General features: G+C 53.0%; 1 protein-coding gene across 9 annotated transcripts in view; it reads left to right on the forward strand.

The window, feature by feature from the left end:
• The window catches only part of Slc25a25 (solute carrier family 25 member 25), a 46,127-nt gene extending 27,400 nt beyond the window's left edge, over positions 1 to 18,727 (forward strand). Inside the window, exons 1-11 of one of the 9 annotated variants that reach the window (XM_063228175.1) lie at positions 2,746 to 3,362; positions 11,262 to 11,388; positions 11,477 to 11,564; positions 12,393 to 12,428; positions 12,851 to 12,962; positions 14,048 to 14,206; positions 15,565 to 15,717; positions 15,947 to 16,054; positions 16,147 to 16,314; positions 16,579 to 16,729; positions 16,825 to 18,727. In XM_063228175.1, the coding sequence (XP_063084245.1) occupies positions 3,156 to 3,362; positions 11,262 to 11,388; positions 11,477 to 11,564; positions 12,393 to 12,428; positions 12,851 to 12,962; positions 14,048 to 14,206; positions 15,565 to 15,717; positions 15,947 to 16,054; positions 16,147 to 16,314; positions 16,579 to 16,729; positions 16,825 to 17,009 (1,494 nt within the window). In that variant the 5' untranslated portion in view covers positions 2,746 to 3,155 and the 3' untranslated portion in view covers positions 17,010 to 18,727. Of the gene's footprint in view, positions 1 to 2,745; positions 3,363 to 8,801; positions 9,362 to 11,261; positions 11,389 to 11,476; positions 11,565 to 12,392; positions 12,429 to 12,850; positions 12,963 to 14,047; positions 14,207 to 15,564; positions 15,718 to 15,946; positions 16,055 to 16,146; positions 16,315 to 16,578; positions 16,730 to 16,824 lie in introns of those variants that run through there. The other 8 variants (XM_063228199.1, XM_063228185.1, XM_003470743.5 and 5 more) reach the window with 8 other exon arrangements.
• Positions 18,728 to 22,943: the final 4,216 nt, after the last annotated feature.

A 22,943-nucleotide genomic window follows, 5' to 3' on the forward strand; every position in this document is an offset into this window, starting at 1 on the left:
GTGAACACTTGCAACTCCAGCCCTTGGGAAGCTGAGAAAGGAGGAGTTCGAGACCAGCCCCGGCTACAGAATGAGCTCAAGGCCAGCCTGAACTGTATAGTGAGACCCTGTCTCAAAAAGACAAAAAAAAAAAAAAAAAAAAAAAAAAGACAAAAAAAAATCGATGTGCAGATAAGGTAGCCTAACTGAGATCACACAGCTGGGAAGTAGCCTCTGGGGGTTTAGGCCTATGCTCTGGTTCCAAAGATCTTACTGCTCACCAGTACACAAGAACTACTTCTAATAGATTTGTTCTGTTCATCTAGGGGAGGCTGGTGGGCACGAGCTGCCTCCACTTTCAAAAAATGCATTAGGAGACTGTGTCTCAGCTATGGTTTCCTGGTCTTGTGCTGCTTTTTAAATTTTTTTATTTATGTATACCTGGGTCCTATATGCCTGTAGTTCAGTTTCACAGGATGATAACTAATCTCCCAACTGCCTTTCTCCAAATGCACTTCCTGCCCAAACCTTCTTAAGTTTTCCAGTGTGGTCTTCATATATCAAACTTAAAAACAACCTCATGCATTTTTTTTTTTTTTTTTGAGACAGGGTCTAGCTATGTAGTTTAGGCCAGCCTTGAATTTATTGCTGTTTTTCCCTGAAAATAAGACCTAACTAGAAAATGAGCCCTAGAATGATTTTCAGGATGATTCTAATATAAGCCCGTCCCCTCAAAATAAACCTCAGTTAAGATTGTCAGCCAAACAGACGCATTAATGTGTTTGTTGCAATATGCAATGGATTTATTAAATTATAAAACAATATTTACTTTAAAAATATTTATATAATTAAATATAATATTATTGACAGTACTTAAAATACATGATAATATAATTTTTAGTAAATACCCAAGTGGACACCTTTGGAGGAGAGGTAAATGCCAACGTAAGTGGAACTCGAGATTTATTGCCAAATGACTGACCCGAATATAGGCACAATGCATGAATAATGTGTGCATTTGATAAACGGAGAGACATGGTTATGTCTAAGATGAATCTTTGTAATTTTCCATGTGTCGTGATGGACATACTGCATGTACTTCATGTGAAATAAAGAAACATTTTCTAAATTTTGGTGCCTGCAATTTTTTTGTTACTTTTGTGTGCACTGTGATTCTTTTTTTGTTTCTGTTTTTAACTTTACTTTTTGTTTGTACAAGTGATAGAACCCATGACCGTGAGCTTGCAAAGCAGGTGCTTATGCCACTGAGCTAAATCCCTGGCTAAATTTTTAAATTATTATTATTTTGTCTTTTTGAGACAGGGTCTCACTATGCAGTTCAAGCTGGCCTACAACTCACTTTATAAACTCAAATTTGTGGCAGTCCTCCTGCCTCAGCCTTCAAAGTGCTGGAATTACAGGCATGTGCCACTATGTCCAGCCTCTCATTATTTAACTTTTTTTTTTTCCTTTTTCTTTTTTTGTACCAGGGATTGAACTCAGAACCTCACACTTGCCAGGCATGTGCTTGTGCCACTGAGCTAAATCCCTGGCCTCAGCCTCTCATTCTTTTTTTTTTTTTTTTTTTTGTCTTTTTCGTTTTTATCGGTACCAGGGATCGAACTCACGACTGCCTGCTTGCAAGGCAGGCACTTATGCCGCTGAGCTAAATCCCCAGCCCCAGCCTCTCATTCTTAACTACCATTTTTTGTTGCCAAAATTAAGCCTGCAAATAGCATCTGATTTAATGGAAATTTTGTGAAGCCCCAGCTTGCAGGAGGTGGTGGGAATTCTTGGGGAAAAGTCACTGATGGCTGTTCCCAGTGCACTAAGAGCAGGCTGCACGAACAAGAAGCGCTCATTTCAGGAGAGCTCTATCGCTGGACTTCAGAGACTGCTGCTGACAGCGCTGTTGGAAATGGAATCGCCAGCAATTCAGGCCAGAATTCAGGGCTTGTAGAGTTATGATGATGTTCTAGAAGATGACGCGACCATATTTGAATAAATGTAGATTTTTGTAGATGAATAAATGAATTAATGTAGATGATTGTACATGAAAAAAATACATTCCCTGTAAATAATCCCCTGTTGTGTCTTGGAAAAAAAAATTCATATAAGACCCGTCTTTTGGGGGAAACAGCCGCATTTACTCATTGGTCTGGGGAGTTCATCTGTGCCAGGTTCTAGGGAGCAGAGGGAGCTTTGTGTGGGAGTTGGTCCCTGTCCCCAAGTAGCTGGCAGTCTATAGGGAGACGTGAGAGAAGTAGTTGTGACATGCAGGTGTTCTGCAGTGCACAGCTCTGAGGAAATGGACCGTGGAACCAGGGAGTGTCACTGCTTCAGGAAGTGTTGCCGAGAGGGCTGTGGCCGTGCAGTGCAATCCCGTCACTCGGAGCCAGCGGCAGGAGGATTGCCGCGAGTTCAAACCCAGCCTGGGCTACACAGTTTGAGTGCAAGGCTGTCCTGGAATATATAGCAATACCCTGTCTCATAAAACAAAAAAACAAAAAAGGTGTTGCCAAGGGCTGCTGGTCATGTAAAGTTGGTGACCATCCTCCTGGGCCGGTGGGGAGCAGGAAGTTGCCGCAGCAGAGAGCCGGCTCCTGCAGGTTCCACCAGCTGAGCCTATCTGGAGCTGGGTCTCACCTCTCTGCGGACTCCCGGGGCTGCGGGCAGGGATCGCCGCCTGTGATTGGAGGACTCGTGCTGCCGGGATGTGGAACTTGGTAGTGTCACCGCAGCGGATTGGCTGGGCCCTGCTGCAGTGAGAATGCAGACTGGATGCTGTTCGCTGCTGCGCTGGGTGATGAGCTAGGACTGCTGAATGGCAGCTCTCAAGTTGCTTCTGCCTCTGGGAGAGGTCTGCTTGGATATCGCGTTTTCCTTTGAGAAACGAAAAAGTCAAAGCTCTGCTCCCTGGCTACTTACAGAAGTGCGGTTTTATTGAAGAGCCCTGCTGCAGTCTTTACTGCCCGCAGCCAGAGCCAGCTTCTTCTCAGGCCAGGCACGACAGCAGCATTAGGAAAGAGCTTTTGCGTTTGGAGCTCCCAGCCTGAGTGCTCCCCAGGCCGGTCGTCCAGGCAACTGTGCCAGCAGAAACCCTAGGGACTGTGGTCTCATTCCTCCAAAGCCAGCGGCCACCAGGCCACCATCGGCAGCGTTGGGAGGACACCGGGATGCTGCAGGTGCTGTGGCATTTTCTGTCTGGCTTCCTCCCCAGGGCTGGGTGCCAGGGCACCAGAGAGGGCTCCGATCACGGAGTTAAAGGCATCCAGGGAGACCAGGTGCCAGGCTTTCTGGGCAAACAGGACGGAAGGGCTGACGCCCCGGAAAAGAGACCCACCATCTTGCTGGTGGTTGGACCGGCAGAACAGTTTCCTAAGGTAACAACACCTGAGAGGCTGGGCTGGGCATTTCCCCCCGCCCCAGGGAAAAAAGCTGGGGTGTAGGAAAAAAGAGAGGAATTACTTTAAAAACATCAGCTTGGTAGTGAGGGTCAGAGATGTGTCAGGCAATGAACAGAAGCCCACTGATTCAGCCAGAATCTCCCAAGGCTCCCATGAAAGCTTTCTTATCCCTTGGGACCACACAGAATGCAATAGAGCAAAAAAGGAAGAGCAGTTTCAATAGACTTGCCTTAGGATTTGTCAGCTTGCTGGCAGAAAGCCATCTGAAAGTAAGAGACAAACTAAAGCCGAGTGGTAGCTCATCTGAGCAATCCGGAGAGCACAACAGAGTTGCTGTGGAAGTCCAACCTAGTGGCCCTAGCCAGGGATAGTTTTTTGTGGGTGTTGTTGAAGGTCACACTCCCCTTGCCTCAGTGGGATTCTCTTGACTTTTGGGTCCCAGAGGAAGTGGGAAGGGATGGGGTCATGTCCTAGAGAGGGTGGAATCTTACCTGGGGTCTGCCCAGTGCCAGGGCTCTTTGTCCCTGGTGACCCCCAAGCATGGCTGCCCCATCCGGGCTTCACAAGAGCCAAGGTGAGTGACAGTGCTTTAGTTTTATATGTGGGGAAAATGAGGTGCAAAAGGGTCAATATTTTACCCAGGGGTAAGCAATTGAGGTCAGGTGAAGCTGAGATTAAACCCCAGGTCTGCCGGGAATGTTTCCCCTTCTGTCTCCGTCGTGTCCTTACGCAGCAGTGCACTCGCAGCAGTGCACTTGGCTCCTTGAGTTCTTAGCGTAGAGCACTTCCTGAGCTTCGGTTATTTTGAATCTTTTCTCTTTCCTTAGAGGAGGGACAGAGAAGCTATCTACCCTGTTTTTGGTACACTGAAGATGCCCTGGATGTAATCTCTACATTTAAGAAATAAATGAGTATCTATCTATGTACTAAGAGTGACTTTTACAGGGACAACTTTAGCGGTTACTGTGGGTACTGACATTGAGGAGAATCCTGAGGGTTGGGCTGTTTGCTGTCCTCAGTCTCTGTGGCATCTGAGAATCTGAGATATGCGCACTTAATGTACTACCACAGTGTCACTTTCTGCCTTTGCCTTTCGCTTGTTTTAGACACCATTAGAAATGGCAGCAGGGCTAGTTTTTATGAGGAAGTTTTATCTACAGCCCTGGCTGCCTCATGGCCTGAATTAGCTGTCTGCCTTTTTAAAAGCACTCCCATCTTTAAAAAAAAAAAAAAAAAACTGTAATAATTAACCGCTCCATTTTCCAGGCTCACACAGGCCCCCTTTGCCAGCTCCCCCCAGGAGTGACCTCAGGTGGGGCTTTCTGTCCAGGGCAGCCTAGTTCTTGGCCTGCAGACCCAGGGACCCACACTGTTCCTGGCTCGGTTCCCACCAGCGAGATTACTTGGCTGGTTGCTGGGGCTTGGGGTAGTGAGAGGAGGTGGAGCAGCTGGTTTGGTTTGAAGGTGAGTAAGCGCCCAGGTGGGCTTGTAGACCCTTGAGAAGGGAAGGGGGGTGGTGGTGGATTTGTGCGGTGACAGCGAGTATGAGATTCTGTCCCCGAGGCGAGGCTACCCCTTTTCAGCTAGAGGCCTCCAGAGTTCTTGGAAGCTGGAAGTTCCCTGACCTCTCAGGCTCCCCGGTGACTAGCAGCCCTACTTCGTTTAGCTCTCACTTCCCCTAGGTAAATGTGTGTCTCTGTGATTCGGGTTCTGGAGGCTTTCATTCCAGGAACCGCGCCAGTTTCCCCCTTTATCTTCGGCTTCCAGTTAATTGCGGCCGAGCAAGGGAGCCTCGTAGTCTGGAGTGGGAGGTGGCCTCGTGGCGCCGGAGCTTGCTCTGATCCTGAGGGGCTGGCTTCGCTGCAGCGCAGAGCTTCTGGCTCATTGTGTGTGTAATTGCCAAGTGTAAGCAGGTCTCACTGGAAACCGGCTGTGCTGGGCTGTCATGGCAACCTGGTCATCAAATGATACGGTAGCCACAGTAACCAATGAGAGTGGAGGGTTCGGGGTGGGTGGGGCTTTCAAGGCTGCTTCATAGACTAATGTTTCTGGCTCGCAGTGAGTCAGCCATGGAGGGGGTGGGGAGGATGCGAGGTCTCACCTGATGCTGCGGCTTCTATAGGCGTTGGCCCTGTTCTTACTCATTGTATTCTGGTCCTAACAGGAAGTACCTGCTTGGGGGCTTGTGGTAGGATGAGGAAAGCTTATCTGTCTGTAAAGAGATACTTGAGGGAGGGCCTGCTTCTTCACAGATGAAAAGAAATCTGATGCCACTAAATTCTGAGGGACACAGCGTCCTGGCGTTTTTGAGTGCCCAGCGTGGGCAATGGACATGAGAGGAGCAGGAGGAAATAGATCTGGGTGGCAGAACTAGAATGAAGGGAGCCGAGGAGAATGTGCACTGTCCAGGGCTGGGAGCTGGAAGCCAGGACTGGAAGCCAGGCCTGTGCTTGGCGTCCGTGAAGCATTGTGTCGTTGCAGAGGCAGTCAGTAACCTTAGCTAAGACCAGATTTGCTTGTTACGCTTTCCCACATCCCTCCTCCCTCCAGCGGCACCGTTTGGAACTGGACTTTGCAGTCCTCTTGTGGCAGAGTTGGTTTTGGATGCTTTTAAGTGAATGTTGTCACCAGAGCCCAGCCTAGCTGTGAGCCTGAGCCCAAGTCTGGCCTATCTCTCAGGGCCGCTGTGCTGGGCGCTGAGGTTAAGGGCATATGCACTGACTCCACTGGGCCTCACAGGGTGCGAGTGTTCCTGGCCTGGGACCCTGGGCTGTCTGGGAAGCATCCTTGGTACTGTGTGAAGGTGGAGTTCTGAATATCTCGAGAAATATAGGGGATGGGTTGTTTAAATAAGTAAGCAAACATCAGTTTAGTTTTACCCAGTGAGGACACTGTGGATCCCAGTCACAGTGGCAAAAACAAAGAAAAGGAGCCTTGCACTAGGATTGACGTTAACATTGTAAAATGACGTGTTCACAGACAGATGCCGAGCCAGTCGGAGAACTTCTCCAGGCGTCCTGAAACTGCTGCACTGTGTGGGTTAGAGAGGGTTGTTAAGAGTTGGGAAAAGTTCATTGTTTTTTTTGTTAGCAAACAGTTGTCCCTGTAGTTGTGTGATAATACTTAACACTACTCTCTGTCTTTTTTCTGAAACAGTGTCTCACAATGTAGTCCAGGCTGACTTGTTTGTGTTTTTTTTTTTTTTTTGGTACCAGGGATCGAACTCAAGATAGCGTGCTTGCAAGGCATGTGTTTATGCCACTGAGCTAAATCCCTGGCCCAGGCTGACTTTGAACTCTTGGTGATCCTCCCGCCTCAGCTGCCCAAGTGCTGGGATTCTAGGCATGCATCACTATGCCTGGCTTGATTGTTTTCAAATCTTTTCTCAGATTTGTTTTATATATACTATAAACCTCAATGGAACAATTACTCTTAGCAAAACTGTGTCCACTACTTTATTAGGAATGGGCTGGGGATTTAGCTCAGTGGGATAAGTACCTGCCTTGCAAGCAGGCGGTCATGAGTTCGATCCCCAGTACCAATAAAAAAAAAAAAAAAGAATACTTTATTAGGAAATGAACATCTCTAGTCAAGCAATTTATCCAGGCAACATGTTGGCTATTTTGTATTGGAAAAACTGTAGTCTTCCCTAAAATAGGACACTTAACAGATTTGTGTCTCTTTTTAGAGAAATTATTTTGGCTTTTTGAGATAAGGTTTTGGTATGTAGTTCAAACTAGGCCTTGAACTTACTAGGTAGCCCAGATTGGCCTTGAACTTGCAGTGTTCTTTCTGCCTCAGCCTCCCAAGTGCAGGGATTGCAGGCATGCAATACTGTCCTCACAGAGGGTGACCCAGTGTGTACTTGGGGCCTCAGAGGCTAGCTAAGCAAGCGTTCAGGGCTTCTAATGAAGTCCCTGGTATAATCCAGGAAGAGATTAGAAGCAAGAAAGGAAACACAAAGGCCCAAACCAGTAGCTTTCTGCTTTCATGGACTCCCGCAGTGGAGATAAAATGTGTCTTAAAGCCAGGTGTGGTATCCCAGACCTGTAATCCCAGCACTCGGGAGGCTGAGGCAGGAGAATTGCTGCAAGTTCCAGGCCAGCCTGGGCTACACCATGAATTCAAATTCAGGCTGAACTACATAGCAAGACCCCATGTGGGAGGAGAAAATAGCCCCAGAACAAAATAGTCTGGGTTGGGCAGCTCCGGCAGTTTGCCTGGATCATCAGCCTAGGGCTTGCTTTTACAAAGTCATCACCAGGTCTCTCTCCAGATGCCAAAACTTTCGGTCCTTGTTTATGGCCTCTGGATTACATCTTATTCTAGAAACCTCTCCAGAGCTTCTTAAAAAGCTTTGCTGTGAGTTCACAGGTCTTTTTCATATAGTTACTTCCAAATGGTAACCATCTTTTTATTGGTACTGGGGATGGAACTCATGACCTGGCACTTGCTAGGCAAACACTTGTGCCACTGAGCTAAATCCCTGGCCGGTAACTACCCTTTTCAGCTACCCTTTGAATCCATCCTGTTCTTTCGGCCACTCTGACCAAGGCTCCTTCTCCGTAGTCTGCCAGGAAGAAAAGGGGGGATGCTGGCTGGGCTGGGGAGGACTGTCCTTGTCCTTAGGTGACCAGGCCTTCCTAGCCCTGCTGGGTAGCCCAGGGTAAGTTTCTGCAACACCGAAGCGGCTGTTATTGCTATTATGCACGCATGGCTACAGAGTATGACCTGGCTGAGTTTTTAATTTTACTTTGATTTCAAAAGCTTCTGTATTGAACAGCAGTGCTGCTAGCCTAGAAGCAGGTGCAGGTTCACGCATCTGGGGAGTCCCTCCGTAGAGACCATTGGACCCCACAGTGCCCCCTCTCCCAGCCTACTGTCCAGTCCTGGGTGACTTAGAGTTTAAGGGAAGCCTGCAGGCTGTGCTTAGTTTCTGGGTGCTCTGTCACAGTGGCCCGTGAGCTGCACAGGAACTGGATGCCCGTGGGCTAGGCTGGGCTGGGCTGGGGACCCGGAGCAGATGTCAACCTGGAAAGTCAGGCCTGCCAGGCAGCCCCTGCAAGATGAGTGGCCCACAGTGTGGTCCAGGTCCTAGGACAGTTGAGGACCCTCTCTCACAGTTACACTGTCCATTTTCAGCTCTTATGGCTTCAAGGTACTCTACATCCATGTGATTTTTGCAAAGGGCAACCCCAGCCCTTTGCATTTTGTTTTGAGACCAGGTCCTGCTGAGTTGCTGCAAACTTGGCGATCTTTCCTGCCTCAGCCTCCTGCAGAGCTGGGATTGCAGGTGTGCAACACCGCAGAGCTCATCCTCTGATTTTTTTTTTTTTTTTTTTTTTTTTTTTTCTGCTAGGAATGATGTACTAACAGCAGAAAACCATTACATGTTGTGACGCATTTGGGGACCTTGTGTGAAAACAGGCTGTGGGCTGTTTGTCCATGTGGAGGTGCTGGCAGCCAGGGGGTAAAGGTTAGTTTGGCGATGGTACCAGGATTCGAGACTGAACCTGCCACTGCCCCACTCCCAGAGTTCACCGCGGGTGGCGATAACGTCAGTCCTGCTCTTTGCTCAGAGTTCTTGAGCAACCCGAAGCCGAAGCCGCTGTCCGCTGAGGGCAGCGCTGATTGGCTGGCAGCTCCTCTACACTGGGTGGATTTTTTTTTTCAATTAAGTAAAAGGGCAGGGCCTAAGCAGCCAATGAAAGGCGAGGTCTGGCATATCTAGCGTGCATTTCCCCAACCGGCAGCATTCCCATCCAAAGGCTGCCAGCACCTCGCTCCCCCTGGCCGCCCGAGCCGGCTCCGTCAGCATGCTCTGCCTGTGCCTGTATGTGCCGCTCATCGGGGAGACCCAGACTGAGTTCCAGTACTTTGAGTCCAAGGGGCTTCCCGCCGAGCTCAAGTCCATCTTCAAACTCAGTGTCTTTATCCCTTCCCAGGAGTTTTCCACCTACCGCCAGTGGAAGCAGGTCTGTGCAGGGTGGGGGCAGGGGCGGGGGTGGTGAGGGGCGCCGGGTGTGCAGTGTGGGGGGGTATTTGTTGAGTGAATGGATGAGCGGCATTAGAGGCTATGCCCCTTACCCAGGAGCAAGAATGTCTGACAGGTGGAGCTTTTCCCCCAGCAGGCCGGCAGAAGGGGTGACTGGTTTTCATGTGACTTCTATGGAAGGCAGGCTGGGATTCTAGGGAGTCACTCAGGTGAGATGGAGGAGATCGGATGGCTGCCTACTCCAGGACAGGAGCAGGAAGCTGGCCCAGTGGTTTGGAGTGGAAGCAGGCTCTAGGAGAACACTTTGAAATTAGCCATGAGAGGGACTGTTGCGCATGTTCCGTGTTCTGGGGCAGGCAGCCTGGGGGTCTCTCCGAGTGACACCTCCACGCTGCTTCCAGTCCTGTAGGAATCTTCCGTGATGGCCGCATTGTGTAATTTCCATCCCTCTGGCGGAGAGCACAAGTGTTGGCAGGAAGTTAACGTAACCCCAGATAGCAGATGAAATATGCACTGCAGCTGCCCTACATTCCTGCCGCACCCCACACCCAGCGCTTTCGATCAAGTGAGGTCACAGAGCTCCCAGCCAGGCCTCCCTCAGCCTGGGGTCTGGTGCGATGTCTCAGAAGGGCACTGTCGATTTCCAAACGCGACATCCTCCAAAGACTTTGGAACCCGTGTTGCTTTGTATTAGTGAATGGGGTTCTGGACAAGGGACTGGGGGACACAGTTACCTCTAAGGAGCAGTGTGGTTCTCGATTCAGGGTGTTGCTAAGTTGGGGTGATTCACAGTTGTCGCCCATTTTCTTGAGATTACTCTGTCAGGTGGCAATGGGATCCTCAGGGAGGTGGCTCAGGCGTCCAGCAGGCCTGGCTGGTGTCCTCTGCCTCCCACGTGTGGCTGTGTGACCTCTCGTGGGGAACTCAGCCTGTCTGAGTGCCAGCTGTGTAACCAGGGAAACGATGGGCCCTGGAGCTGTTTGAGAGAATCCCAGAAAGTGTGGGGCACAGCTGTGGCCCATGGTGCGTGGCCTCCACGTGAGGGGACAACGGAACTCATCTCCAAAGGGCAGAGGAGTTTTGGAAGCTCAGAGCAAAGGATTTTTTTTCTTTTTTTGAGACACTATGTACTTCAGGCTGGCCTTAAATATACTGTGTAGCCCAGGCTGGCCTCAAACTTGCATCGATCCTCCTGCCTCAGCTTCCCGAGTACTGGCATTATGGTTGTGGAATAAGCAGTCACTTAAAGCCTCCTTGGATCACTAAACCAGCCATGAGTTGAGCTGTCCCAGGTGTACAGTGCCTGGTGGGACGGCTGGAGTTGGTCTCATCCTCAGGCAACCTTGGGACCCTTGGGTGGCTGTGGCATCAGCACAGGCTTTGGAATAATCATTTGTCTTTGGTTCCTGCCTGTCCTGCAGCCTCAGTGCTCCTGGCAGCGTTTCTGCCAAGTGGGTTTTGTCCCTGCACCTTTGCCCTGGCTTGTTCTTGGGCCAATGCCACCGTGGGGACAAAAAGAGCATCTGCAGGCTTTCTGAGGGAACCTGACTCCAAACCTGTCCCACCTCACCACCAGGAGCATGGGGCCAGGGCCTGGCACTGGGGACAGGGCTGCTGGGGCACCAAGCAGCTGACCGGGCAGTGTGACAAGCCACTCTTGGGAACTCTAAGAAGGAACAAGTGCCAGGCAGCCCTGCTGACCTCTGTCTCAAGGATCCTCCTGGCCCTCTCGCCTCACTGCTTGTCAAGAATGCAGGGTGGGCCTGAGCGGGGGTCTGGACCAGGTTTCGAAGACCTGCGCGGTGGCCGTGGCATGTGGGGACAGAACTGGGCGAGAGTGAGCATAAGCTACAACACAAAACCTCACTTGTGTTTTTTAGAAAATTGTTCAGGCTGGTGACAAGGACCTCGATGGGCAGCTGGACTTTGAAGAGTTTGTGCACTACCTTCAAGACCATGAGAAGAAGCTGAGGCTGGTGTTCAAGAGTCTGGACAAGAAGAACGATGGTGAGTTTGAACTGCAGAGCCTGGCCAGCCTGCCCCCGCCGGGGCTTCTGCACATGCCTGGCTCTGCTCACGCTCCTTGTTGCTGCAGGACGCATCGACGCCCAGGAGATCATGCAGTCCCTACGGGACCTGGGAGTCAAGATCTCCGAACAGCAGGCGGAGAAGATCCTTAAGAGGTGTGTGGCCGGCAGGCCTGGGCTGTATTTGCAAAGGGGAAGCTCTGGCCTAACCCGAGGTGCTGCTGGCTGTGTGGACTGCTCTCTGAACTGTGCCTTCTCACGGTTGCCAAGGATAATAAATGAGTAACCCCAGTACAAGGCCAGCCGTCCCACCTATGCAGCCCAGCTGCCCTGGAACAACCACAGGTCTCCTGGAATTAGGGAATTAGGCCCTCAGTGACCCAGAAAGAAAAGATTAGTTGGAGGGAAGCCAGGCAAGGTGGCACATGTCTATAATTCTAGCACTTGGGAGGCTGAGGCAAGAGGATTGTCATGCGTTTGAGCCCAGTCTAGCCTGCTTAGTGAGCTCGAGACTAGCCTGACCTGCATGACGAGACCCTGACTCAAAAACCAAAAAATAAAAGAGAAGACTAGTTGGGGTGATTTCAAGTCACTGAAAGGTGTCCCAAGAATACTTTCTGTACATGGTTGAGAAGGGTTTGGCACCACATGTGGCCCTGGATTGGGGCTAGCTCCTTGCCACCCCCTTCTCACTGTCTAGACTGCCCAGCACCCCCAGTCACGCACTGTCCTGGTGAGGTGTTCCCGGGGGTGGTGGTTGCCAGGAAACCCTCCTGAGAAGCCCCAGGTACTGCTGTCCTTCCTGGCTGAGCCTTTCCAGACCCCTGAGGCTGGAACCTGCTCCCTGGCCATCGCTGCGGGGCCTGCTCTCGCGCTGGGCCATGCCGCCGTCTGCATGTGTCTTGTGCTTGCTTCACTAACTCTGCCGGGCACTTATCTGTGTTTCTCCTCTCTCCTCTGCATCCTCCTTTGTCTGTCTGTCAGAATACGAACGGGCCATTTCTGGGGCCCTGTCACCTAGTAAGTATGCGTGTCCCTCCCTTCCCCACTCAACGCCTCCCTCCCTCCCTCCCTGCCAGAACGGGGATCTAAACTGGTGTGGTGGTGCACCCCTGGAACCCCAGCAATCAGAAGGTTGAGGCAGGAGCATCTCCATGAGTTCAAGGCCAGCCTGGGCTATATAGTGAGTTCAAGGCCGGCCTGGAATACATAGGGAGACCTATCTCAAAACTCATAAAAATAAGATCCCCCTAATATATGCAATATATATATTATCCTAATATATCCCTGTCTCGTGCAAGGTGGAGACACCTTGACTTTTCTCTGGGGACCACCTTCTGTGGTTTCCTCTGAAGCCAGACTGTCCGTCTCTGGCTTGCCCAGAGAGGGGCCATGCAGCTGGGGCGCCGTCACCCATGGCTGACTGAGCCCTTCTCTTGCAGCATGGATAAGAATGGCACGATGACCATTGACTGGAACGAGTGGCGGGACTATCACCTCCTGCACCCCGTGGAGAACATCCCCGAGATCATCCTGTACTGGAAGCATTCCACGGTAAGGGTGCCCTCTGCCCTGTACCCACCGCGGCGGCCCTGGCCCTCTGCCTGCCCACCAGAACCAGGTTTCCTGCACACTGGCCAATCCGAACAACCTGACTGCTCCCTGGGCATGGGGTCCCTTTGCCAAGAGTGCCTATGCCTCCTAGGTGTGCTAAACATCCCTTCCCACTATGTATTTGACCTCCCAAACCTGTGATCCTTCCCCCAGGGGCAGGGCAAGAAATGATGCTACAGAGGACATACATGGAAAGCTACTAGATGTCCCTACACTCACCTGTTTTTTGATGCCATTTCTCCCTATGAAAAAAATAGCATCTGGGTATGGTGGCGCATGCCTGTAATCTCAGCACTTGGGAGGCTGAGGCAGGAGGATTTCTGTAAGTTTGAGGCCAGTCTGGCCTACATAGTGTGTTCAAGGCCTGGAACTGCGTACCAGGACCCCTGTCTCCAAACAGCCACAGAAACACTGTGGCCCTCAGGCTCCCCATTTTTCTGTCAGTGTAGCTTCATACTTGACGAAGACCTCTTGGCACTCGCTGTGTCCCCTCTGCCTCTGGCTGAATCACTCCCCTGGACTGGCAGTGCCCGCTAACTCCCAGGTTCAGAGCAGCTGGACCTGAGTCTCTGGTCCACAGCCTGGATCAGGGCAGCACTGGATAGAACCGGCTGGATGTTGCCCAGAGGGAGGGCAGCCATGGGCGTACCCCTCCTGTATGCTGAGGCCTTGCGTAATGTTCTGCCAGCGTGGTCCGGTTACACATCGGGTTTCAGAGGGCTTTTACCCTGGGCTTGATCCTGTCATCCTGGCTAGCTGGGTGGCCCTCGATGACCTACCTTGGAAGCCAGTTTTGAGTGGCCTGTGCCTGTCCCTGTGGCCTGTCCTTTGCGCTGTGCTTCCCCTGGTCTCTGCCTGGGCCTCTCCAAGCTGTGAAGCCTAGAGGCTTCGCCCTGTGTGTGGTACTTCCTGCCCAGTGTCTGTTGTATACCCACTCCAAGAGGGTGGGAGGTGACACCTGTCACTGGCTCGGCACCAAGTGCCGTAAGTCAGGCCTGTGATGTCTCCACTGCTCTTTCTTGTAGATCTTTGATGTGGGTGAGAACCTGACAGTCCCCGATGAGTTCACCGTGGAAGAGAGGCAGACGGGCATGTGGTGGCGACATCTGGTGGCAGGAGGCGGGGCGGGGGCTGTGTCAAGGACCTGCACGGCCCCCCTGGACAGGCTCAAGGTGCTCATGCAGGTGAGTGGCAGGCGGCCAGGCTGCCTGGGTTTCGCCCTGGGGTCGCTGGTGGATTGACTTCCCTCCTTTGGCTGCAGGCTGCTTTGGCCCCTGCTTCCCTAACCCCGTGAATTAGTCCCTCCTGATCAGGGCACAGCAGATCCAGGCCTTGCTGACCTTTTGCACATGGCCAGTCTAATTTTAGCTGAGGTTCTTAAGCTAGGCATCACTTTACAGTGGCTGAATGTGCACCAGTGAGGCCAGGGGCACCTGGGGGTGTGGCAGGCGCTGGTTCCTGCAGCACAGTGGTGGGGACAGCCTCATCTGATGAGATGCCACGGGGAGTAGCACCCTCAGCCCTCCCAGGTCCTAGCGCCATGTCTGAAGGACAGAGATAAAAGCCTGTCTGATGTCAGGGCTGAGATTACGAAATGACCTGCCTGAGGATGCTCTGCTCTGTTGGACTTTGATATCTGTCCGAACAGTGACCCTTCATCGTTGGTCTCCCTAGCTTGCTTCTGGCACTTTTTGTGCCTGCTCAGAAAAGAGGTCATCAAACCAGGGATTATGGTGCATATCTGTAATTCTATTACTCAGGCGGCCAAGGCAGGAAGATAGAAAGTTTGAGCCTAGCCTGGGCTGCGTAGTGAGACCCTTCCCCAAAAAAACCTCAGGAGAAAGAGAGAAAGAAAGAAAGAACAGGAAGAAGGAAAAAGAACTGTCCTTTGCTCTCCCAACTCTGACCTTGAGGACACCACCCCACCTTTCGAGGCCTCAACATAAAGGACTTGAACAACTGGTGGTCTTGATAGGATTCCTGGAACATTGGGGAAATTAAAAGCAGCCCTGGACAAAATGATTGACCCCAGTGTGATGGTTTTTGAAGCTAGGATGCATTCATGGAGGCTTAAGGTTAATCTGTTTTTATATGTTTGAACATTTCAGGATTTGCAGCTTTTTGTTTTTTGCAGTATTGGGGATTAAACCCAGGGTGTTTGCTCTGAGCCACTGCCCCAGTCCCTTTGTAGTTTTTATTTTGGGACAAGTTCTTGCCAATTTGCCCAGCCTGACTCAGCTTTCTAGAGTACTGTGATTCCAGGCTTCACCACCACAGCTGGCTTTTTTTTTAAACTTCGGGGTGCGGGCTGGGGATTTAGCTCAGTAGCATGAGCGCCTGCCTGGCAAGTGTGAGGTCGGGAGTTCGGTTCCCGGTACTGCAAAAAAAAAAAAAAAAAAAGCTCAGGGGCGCATGTAGTGCTGTTGGCATGCAGTGGGGTGCAGTAAAATCTAGTTGAAGCTAAAGGGAATCAGCCTCCCTTGGTCCTCCTGGTGGCCGTGTGTCCTGCTAGGTTCCACTGACCGTGTGTCCGCCCCCTCAGGTCCATGCCTCCCGAAGCAACAACATGTGCATTGTGGGCGGATTCACTCAGATGATCCGGGAGGGAGGAGCCAGGTCCCTGTGGCGGGGCAACGGCATCAATGTCCTTAAAATCGCCCCGGAGTCGGCTATCAAATTCATGGCGTACGAGCAGGTGAGGCCCTGGTGTCCGGAAGTCAAAAAGCTTCCCCTAGACAGGGGTCCCCAAAGCCAGAGCCAGTCATTCTGCCCAAGGGACAGCAGGGAGGGGGACCTGAGCCTGGCCCCGCTCTGCTACAGCATACAATGGACCATGGCGGCCAGGTCTTGGCCAGCACGTCTGGGGCCCCTTGGGGCCTGGCAGAGGTGGACGGGCATCATGGTCTCCGTCTGTCCCTTTCTAGATCAAGCGCCTGGTCGGCAGTGATCAAGAGACACTGAGGATACACGAGAGGCTTGTGGCAGGCTCCTTGGCTGGGGCCATTGCCCAGAGCAGCATCTACCCCATGGAGGTGAGGGGTTGCCCTGGACTGGGGTGCGGGAGACAGCACAAGTGGGGAACCAGGAGCGTGGGCCATGCTCACAGTCCTGACACCCAATGCAGGTTCTGAAGACTCGAATGGCCCTGCGGAAGACGGGCCAGTACTCAGGCATGTTGGACTGTGCCCGCAGGATCCTGGCCAAGGAAGGGGTGGCTGCCTTCTACAAAGGCTATGTCCCCAATATGCTGGGGATCATCCCTTATGCAGGCATCGATCTGGCAGTCTACGAGGTGAGGTCCCGGGAGCAAGCAGAGGAGACGGGGCCCTCGAGTCCTCCCCCAGTCCCTTGGTTGCCCTTATCTCCCTGCCCACTGGGCCAGTAGGAATGGGAAAGACAGGAAACAGCACTTTGTCTGTTTATACACGGGCTTCTTGTTACTCCCTGCCCCTGTCACACTTGGAGGTGGTGAGGGGAGGGGGCACAGGAAAATGCATCTGGTGTGGAGCCAGTGATGGGGTTGCATCCGGGGCTCACCCTCCGCCCTCTCCCCTAGACGCTCAAGAACACCTGGCTGCAGCGCTATGCGGTGAACAGCGCCGACCCTGGTGTGTTCGTGCTTCTGGCCTGTGGCACCATCTCCAGCACCTGTGGCCAGCTGGCCAGCTACCCACTGGCCCTGGTCAGGACCCGGATGCAGGCGCAAGGTGAGTTGAGTCCTGGGTTAGTCCCTGTCATGTGGGCAGCTGGGGTGGGGGCGTGGCAGAGACATCTGATCTGACCAGTGCCCTTCCCCCTGCAGCCTCCATCGAGGGTGCCCCCGAGGTGACCATGAGCAGCCTCTTTAAGCACATCCTGCGGACAGAGGGTGCCTTCGGGCTGTACCGGGGGCTGGCCCCCAACTTCATGAAGGTGATCCCAGCCGTGAGCATCAGCTACGTGGTGTATGAGAACCTGAAGATCACCCTGGGCGTGCAGTCGCGGTGACAGAGTTGGGGTGGGTGCGGACTCTTGGATCCTGGCCCGGCCGGGGTGTGGAGCCATCTCATTCTGTGAATGTGCCAACACTAAGACGACCGAAGCCAAGCTATGGAACTCTGGACGCGCCATGGGGGAGGGTGGAGACACCTGGTGGGGCCTTTCCTGCTGACCTGGTAGACCCTATGCCCTTTCCAGGGGAGACCTGTGGACATTGCTTAGGGTCCAGGGTCAGCAGGAACCCAGGCGCTCAGGCCTAGGGACAGGACATTCCCTGCAGTGCCTGCCAAATAGCTAGCTTGGAGGCCGGCTTAGTTCTTCCATCTCGTCCTTCTCTGGCTGGCCGGGCCACCTCAGGCCCGCTGCTCACCTGCCTCTTGGTGTGCTGTAGCAGGAGGTGGGCGCTGGCTGCTCATACCCCTCCTTGTGCCCTCCCCCTCGGTGCACGGTGCCAGGTGATGCCGCCTCTGGCTGCCGTGGGCGCCGAGGCAGGTGCGGGGAGGCGGGGTCTCGCTCATGTGCCTGCTTCGTGGTGAGCCCACCAGCGGGGCACCAGATGCACTTGTGCCCTTAGTGCTGGCTGCCTGGCATTGCGGCGCATGGCTTTAGGGGAAGCCAGTGTTGGGCCTGGAGCCCAAAGGACCTCTGCTGCCCGCCTGGTCCCAGACTCTGCCAGGACTGGCATCAGTGCAGAACCAAACGTATCGTCCTGCTGCTTGGCTTGAGGGCAGCACCAGGTCTCGAGTTAGGCCAAGGGCAGAGTTGGTGCCGCCAGCCCTGTGCCCTGGTGAGGAGGGAAAGATGTTGAAGGCCTTAATCATGTATTACTCGGAAAAAGGTTTTGTCCCAGGCTGAGCTGGACAGTTGTGCCTGCTCTGTGCTCCCGGAAGAGAGGCATGGAGAGGGCAGGCTGGGTGGCTGGCTGGTGGCGTGACGGTCTGTCTCTGTCGCCCAGGGTTGTATCCAATCCTGTGGGCCAAGTGGGACCAGCCTCACATTCCACTGATGCGACATATCACACTGCTTGGAGCCTATTTATTTTGTATTTATTTGAACAGAGTTATGTTCTAACTATTTTTATAGATTTGTTTAATTAATAGCCTGTCACTTTCAAGTTCCTTTTTTATTCATATTTATGTTCATGGTTGATTGTACCTTGCCATCGCTGCCCTGTGGGGATGGGGAGGAAAGGGGGGACACTGTGACCCCTGCCCATGCCAATGTCATGTCTGTATCTGTCTGAAGAAGTTCCTCTGGGGACTGGAGATGAGAAGAAGGGGGGCTTGGTGGTAGAGAGCAAGTCCCGGGGTGTGGCTCGTCCCCAGGAAGCTGGGATCTCAGGGTTTGATGGGCAGATTGAGCTCTGGACTGGGGGTTTCCTTGTGTCATCCTTTTCGAATCACAAGGCAGCGAGGTGCCTCACTGTGAATTTGGGGAGAGGTTGGGGGCTGGCGGACTGGGCAGTGAGTCCCCTACCCCTGTCTATGAAGTAGACCCCCCTCCCTCCTGGCCCGCAGCTGCCCGTGCTCAATAATGCTGGTCACCTGGCCACCTGATGGCACCTCCATGAGCTGACCAGAAAACTCTTGATAGGATGCAAAGATCAATGCAAAAATCATTATATAGAAGTATAGAGTTATAACTGGAATTTGTCAACAAGCAAGTTCGAGAATTGGTTGGAAGTTGTCATTTCACACAGCCTTCTAATAAAGTTGTTTCAGAGCTGATATTTGTGAAACTAGGTATTTTCTCCTTTGGGACTGGGAGGTTGGGGGCATTTGTGTGAGTGTTTGCTTTCCTTTTGCTGGGATATGACACCCGGCACCCGCCATCCAGAGCAGGAGAAGGATTGTTTCAGGAGTCCAGGGCTTCAGTCCATGGTTGACTACCTGTAAGGATGGTGGAACCAAGCTGAGCCACTCAGTTCTGGCAGCCAGAAAGCAGAGCAGGATGGCACATGGAAGGAGGGGGCCAGAGGGGCCAGACAGACCCCAAGACCATGCCCCCCAAATGCCCTCCACGGATCCCTGGAGTGGATCCCAAAGCCAGTTAACTTACCCCCTACTCTAATCGCTGGACCATGCTGGGAAATGAACTCATTTTTATCACACAGTGCCTGGCCAGCCTCTGCCTCTTGGCTCAGGGAAAGTGCTCCCTCTTGGACAGGTGGGTTAGATTTTGGGTGTTCCAGTGAGGTCCCCAGTGTTGAGTCCTTCAGTCCTGGTTGGTTCTTGCCTGAAGCCATCTTCACATGGCCTCCAGATGACTCCTTCCTCTTTTTGGTTGATTTGAGATGGGGTCTCAAAACAGTGTAGTTGTTTAGGCCTGTGCAGCCCAGGCTAGCCTCTAATTTAAAGATCATCCTGCCTCAGCGCACAAGGGCTGGGATTTTTACAGATGTGCGCTCTCAAGCTAGGAAAGAGCTGATTTGGGCTCTTAAGAGGTGAGCGGATCCTGAGAGTTTTAACCTCATCAAGTAGACTACACTGTGATGAGTTTTTGACCTAACGGGCTGAGCAGAGGCAGAGGCCTAACTGGCTGGAGCAGGTCACCGAGACACTGGGTGCTGAGCAGCTTTGAACTGTGTTCTTCCTGAGGTCCATAGCAATGGAACCCACCAGCCACAGTCCGACCCACACAGACCTCTCTTCTCCTCTAAGCTGATTTCCTCACCCGCAGCAGCCAAGAGCAGCCAACACTCCAGGCACCATGACTGTTAGAACTCAAGAAGATAGCCCAGTTAGAAATGGACATTCACATGGTCCAGGCTGAGGCAGGAGGGTCACCAGTGTGAGCCCAGCCTGGACAACTTTGCCAACACATCACTAAAGAAAGAAGGAAAGAAAGAGAGAGAAGGAAAAAGAGAAAAAAAGGAGAGAGAGAAAGAAAAAGAAAGGAAAGAAAAGGCCAAGGGGTATAGCTCAGTGCCCGGGCCTGGGTTCAATCCACAGTACTGCAGTGAAGATCAGTGGGTGAGGTGGGGCTGGGGGTGGGGGACAGCCCTTGGTGTCTCCTGACCTGGAGACAGGTGTCTCCTTCTCGGCTCATGGGGAGCCTGTGACCCTCCCACCCACGACTAGAGGTGCAGTCACAGGAAGTGGCGGGGTTTGTCTTCAGTGCTGTTCCTGGCCTGCCCGGCTGGGCCTCACTGTGAGGGGAGCCGGGGCTGCATGTCCTGAGGGGTCCCCAAGGCCCAGTGCTTGGTGCCTGGGGTCTGCTTTCCTCAGTTGCCGGCATTCAGCTGTGCCCCTCTCCTCCCTCCCTCCCCTGATCTGAACAGGGCCTGGCTCTGCAGCCCAGGCTGGCCGCAGGCGCCACCACCGCTGGCTACAGGCTTGGGTCCCCACGGAACCTGGCTCTCGCCTCTGAGGTCCCCAACCTGCCAGGCCTTTGCCTCCTGCTCACTGGTGGACTCTTCCCCGATATAGCTGTCAAGTGCTTCACTCCTGCCTTTGTTTTTTTTTTTTTTTTTTTTTTGGTGGTACCAGGGATCGAACTCTGGACCTTACGCTTGCCAAGCAGGCGCTTATGCCACTGAGCTAAATCCCCAGCCTTTTTATTTTATTTTTTGAGACAGGGTCTCGCTATGCAGTTCTGGCTGGTTTTGAGCTCACTGGGTAGCCCAGGCTGGTCTGGAACTAGAATCGATCCTCCTGCCTCAGCCTTCTGAGTGCTGGGATTACAGGCATGCCCCGCCACAGCTGGATTTTTGGCATTTTTTTGAGACAGGGTATCGTTCTGTTGTCCAGCTTGGCCTTGAACTCTGGGTCTCCAGTGATCCTCCCGCCTCAGCCTTCCAAGCACTGGAACCACAAGTGCCTGGCTTTCTCTGGCTCTTGACATTCTCTATTTGCTTTCTGCCTCTGACCACAAAAGAGGGTGAGGCCCTAGTGCAGGAAATAATTGTACTTATATCCTGTGTGTGGTGTACAGCATCCCGACACAATGTCCCTTAGATAAAGTGTCCACACCTCAGTGTTCTGCTGGCCCTGGGCACTGGAGTCCCCGTCCAGCGCAGGTGGCAGGAAGCAGCTCTTGGGATCCAGCGTGCAGCAGGGGGGGTCACTGGCCCCCACTTGGTCCCACCAGGCCTCAGCCTCAGTTCCATGCTACCAGGCGACAGGGCCTCTGGTGCTGAAGTTGTATTGACTCTGAGGACACTTCGGGGTGCAGACCCTCACCGGGCTGCCTGGGTGTGAGCACCTCGGTTCCTCACGCCTCTGTCCTGTCTCTTTCTCCCCTCCCAACTTTCTTTCCCTTCCTACTACTGAGAATGAAGCCCAGAGCCTTCCCACTGAGCTACATGCCCTGTGCTTTTTTATTTTGATTTTGAGCCACAGTCTTGCTAAGTCTTGCTGACTTGCCCAGGATGTGTTGGAACCTACGACCCTCCTGCCTCAGCCTCCCTGCGTGCGGGGCTTACTGGCTGCCCCATCATGCCTGGCTGTGTGCACTGTTACTTGTGTGTCACCACTGGGAATCTCATCTGTCTCCACTGGCCCCGCCTCTTTTCCAGTTTGTCCTCCTTCGAGGGACTGTTTATTGTCACTCCTTGGTTCATCTGCTCCTCCCCACTGAGGATGGGGCTGTTTCTGTTCGGTTACAGCACCCAGAGAGTTGTCACCATACTGTTCTGGTCACCAGTGTTGCACCCCGCCCTCAGACTGGAGAATTAGCTTACAGGTGAAGGAATAACTTGGCCTCCTCTGGGCCAGGTTTCTGCATTGCTGAGTCTCCATTTCATCCCTAAAAAGACAAGCATAGACAGCAAGAATGGTGTGCACACGTGTAAACCCCAGTACCAGGGAGGCTGAGGCAGGAGGATCACCCTGAGAGGCTGGCCTGGACTACACAGAGGCCTTATCTCAAGGAAATGAGTATGGACACAGGACCTTGCCTAGGGCCTTGAGGGCAGAGATCTCTGTCCAGTGTGTGCAAATGTAACCAGCACAGGGCAGTCCCTGCCCTGTCCCTGCCTGGTTGCTGCTGCTGCCATCTGGATCTCACTGGTCTGGGCCGATGCGAAGTAGGAGAAAAGTGAGGACTGGAGGCCGCCTGAGTTGGGCCCTGCCTCCGGGTGGACTTGGCTCTGCTGCCACAGGCCACAGCATAGCCAGGGTGGAAGGTGGGGAAGGTGCAGAGGTCAGGTGGGACAGAGAGGGGAGGGCATTCTACGGGGATAAATGAGGTCAGAGAGGCCCAGGTCTGTCCTAGGTCCCCGGGTCCTAGCCCCAGCCCTCATCTTGTGGTCTGGAATCTTGGGTGCCCTAGTCACTGAGCCCCTGACGACCTGCGCTGACCGCACTTGGGTTTGTGCCTGACGCATGTCCGCTCGTCTCCGGTGCTGGAGGGAGCCAGGAGGCCAAAACAAGTTCCCCATCGGGCAGCAAGGTGCAGAGCCAGCAAGCCCTTCAGAGCCCCTGGGAGAATGCGGTCGGCCTCCCCGCAGCTTCAGCAGGCACCAGGCTCCGCTTCGGGCGTCTCTAGCTGTTGCGCACGCGCAGTGCCACTCTGCTCACTTCTAGCTGGCCCCCCCCCCCCCCGGCTTCCCTAGGCACTCCGACCACGGCTGGGGTCACCCGGAATCTCCCATCTCACACCCGCCTTTCCTGCACCACGGGAGCCATAGTGCTCAGAGGTGACAGGGATCAGGACCTGAATATTGGGGCCACTATTTAGCCTGCTGTGGCCCACTCCTCCCCAAGCACCATTCCTGTCAAACCCATGAAAATCCTTCCTATCCTTTTTTTTTTTTTTTGAGACAGGGTCTCACTATGTAGCCCTGGTTGGCCTTGCTTTTGGTGATCCTCCTGCCTCAGCCTCCTGAGTGCTGGGTTTACAGAAGGTCACCCTGCCTGGCTCAGGACACTGTTAAATATGGAAGGCAACAGTCACATTATATAGTGTGCAGCTCGTGAAAGATGAGGGTCATTAGAATTGGCG

This window comes from Cavia porcellus, unplaced genomic scaffold, assembly GCF_034190915.1.
Source record: "Cavia porcellus strain 051 isolate PalLab524CR breed Dunkin Hartley unplaced genomic scaffold, mCavPor4.1 scaffold_1, whole genome shotgun sequence".
In the NCBI taxonomy this organism is placed as follows: Eukaryota; Metazoa; Chordata; class Mammalia; order Rodentia; family Caviidae; genus Cavia; species Cavia porcellus.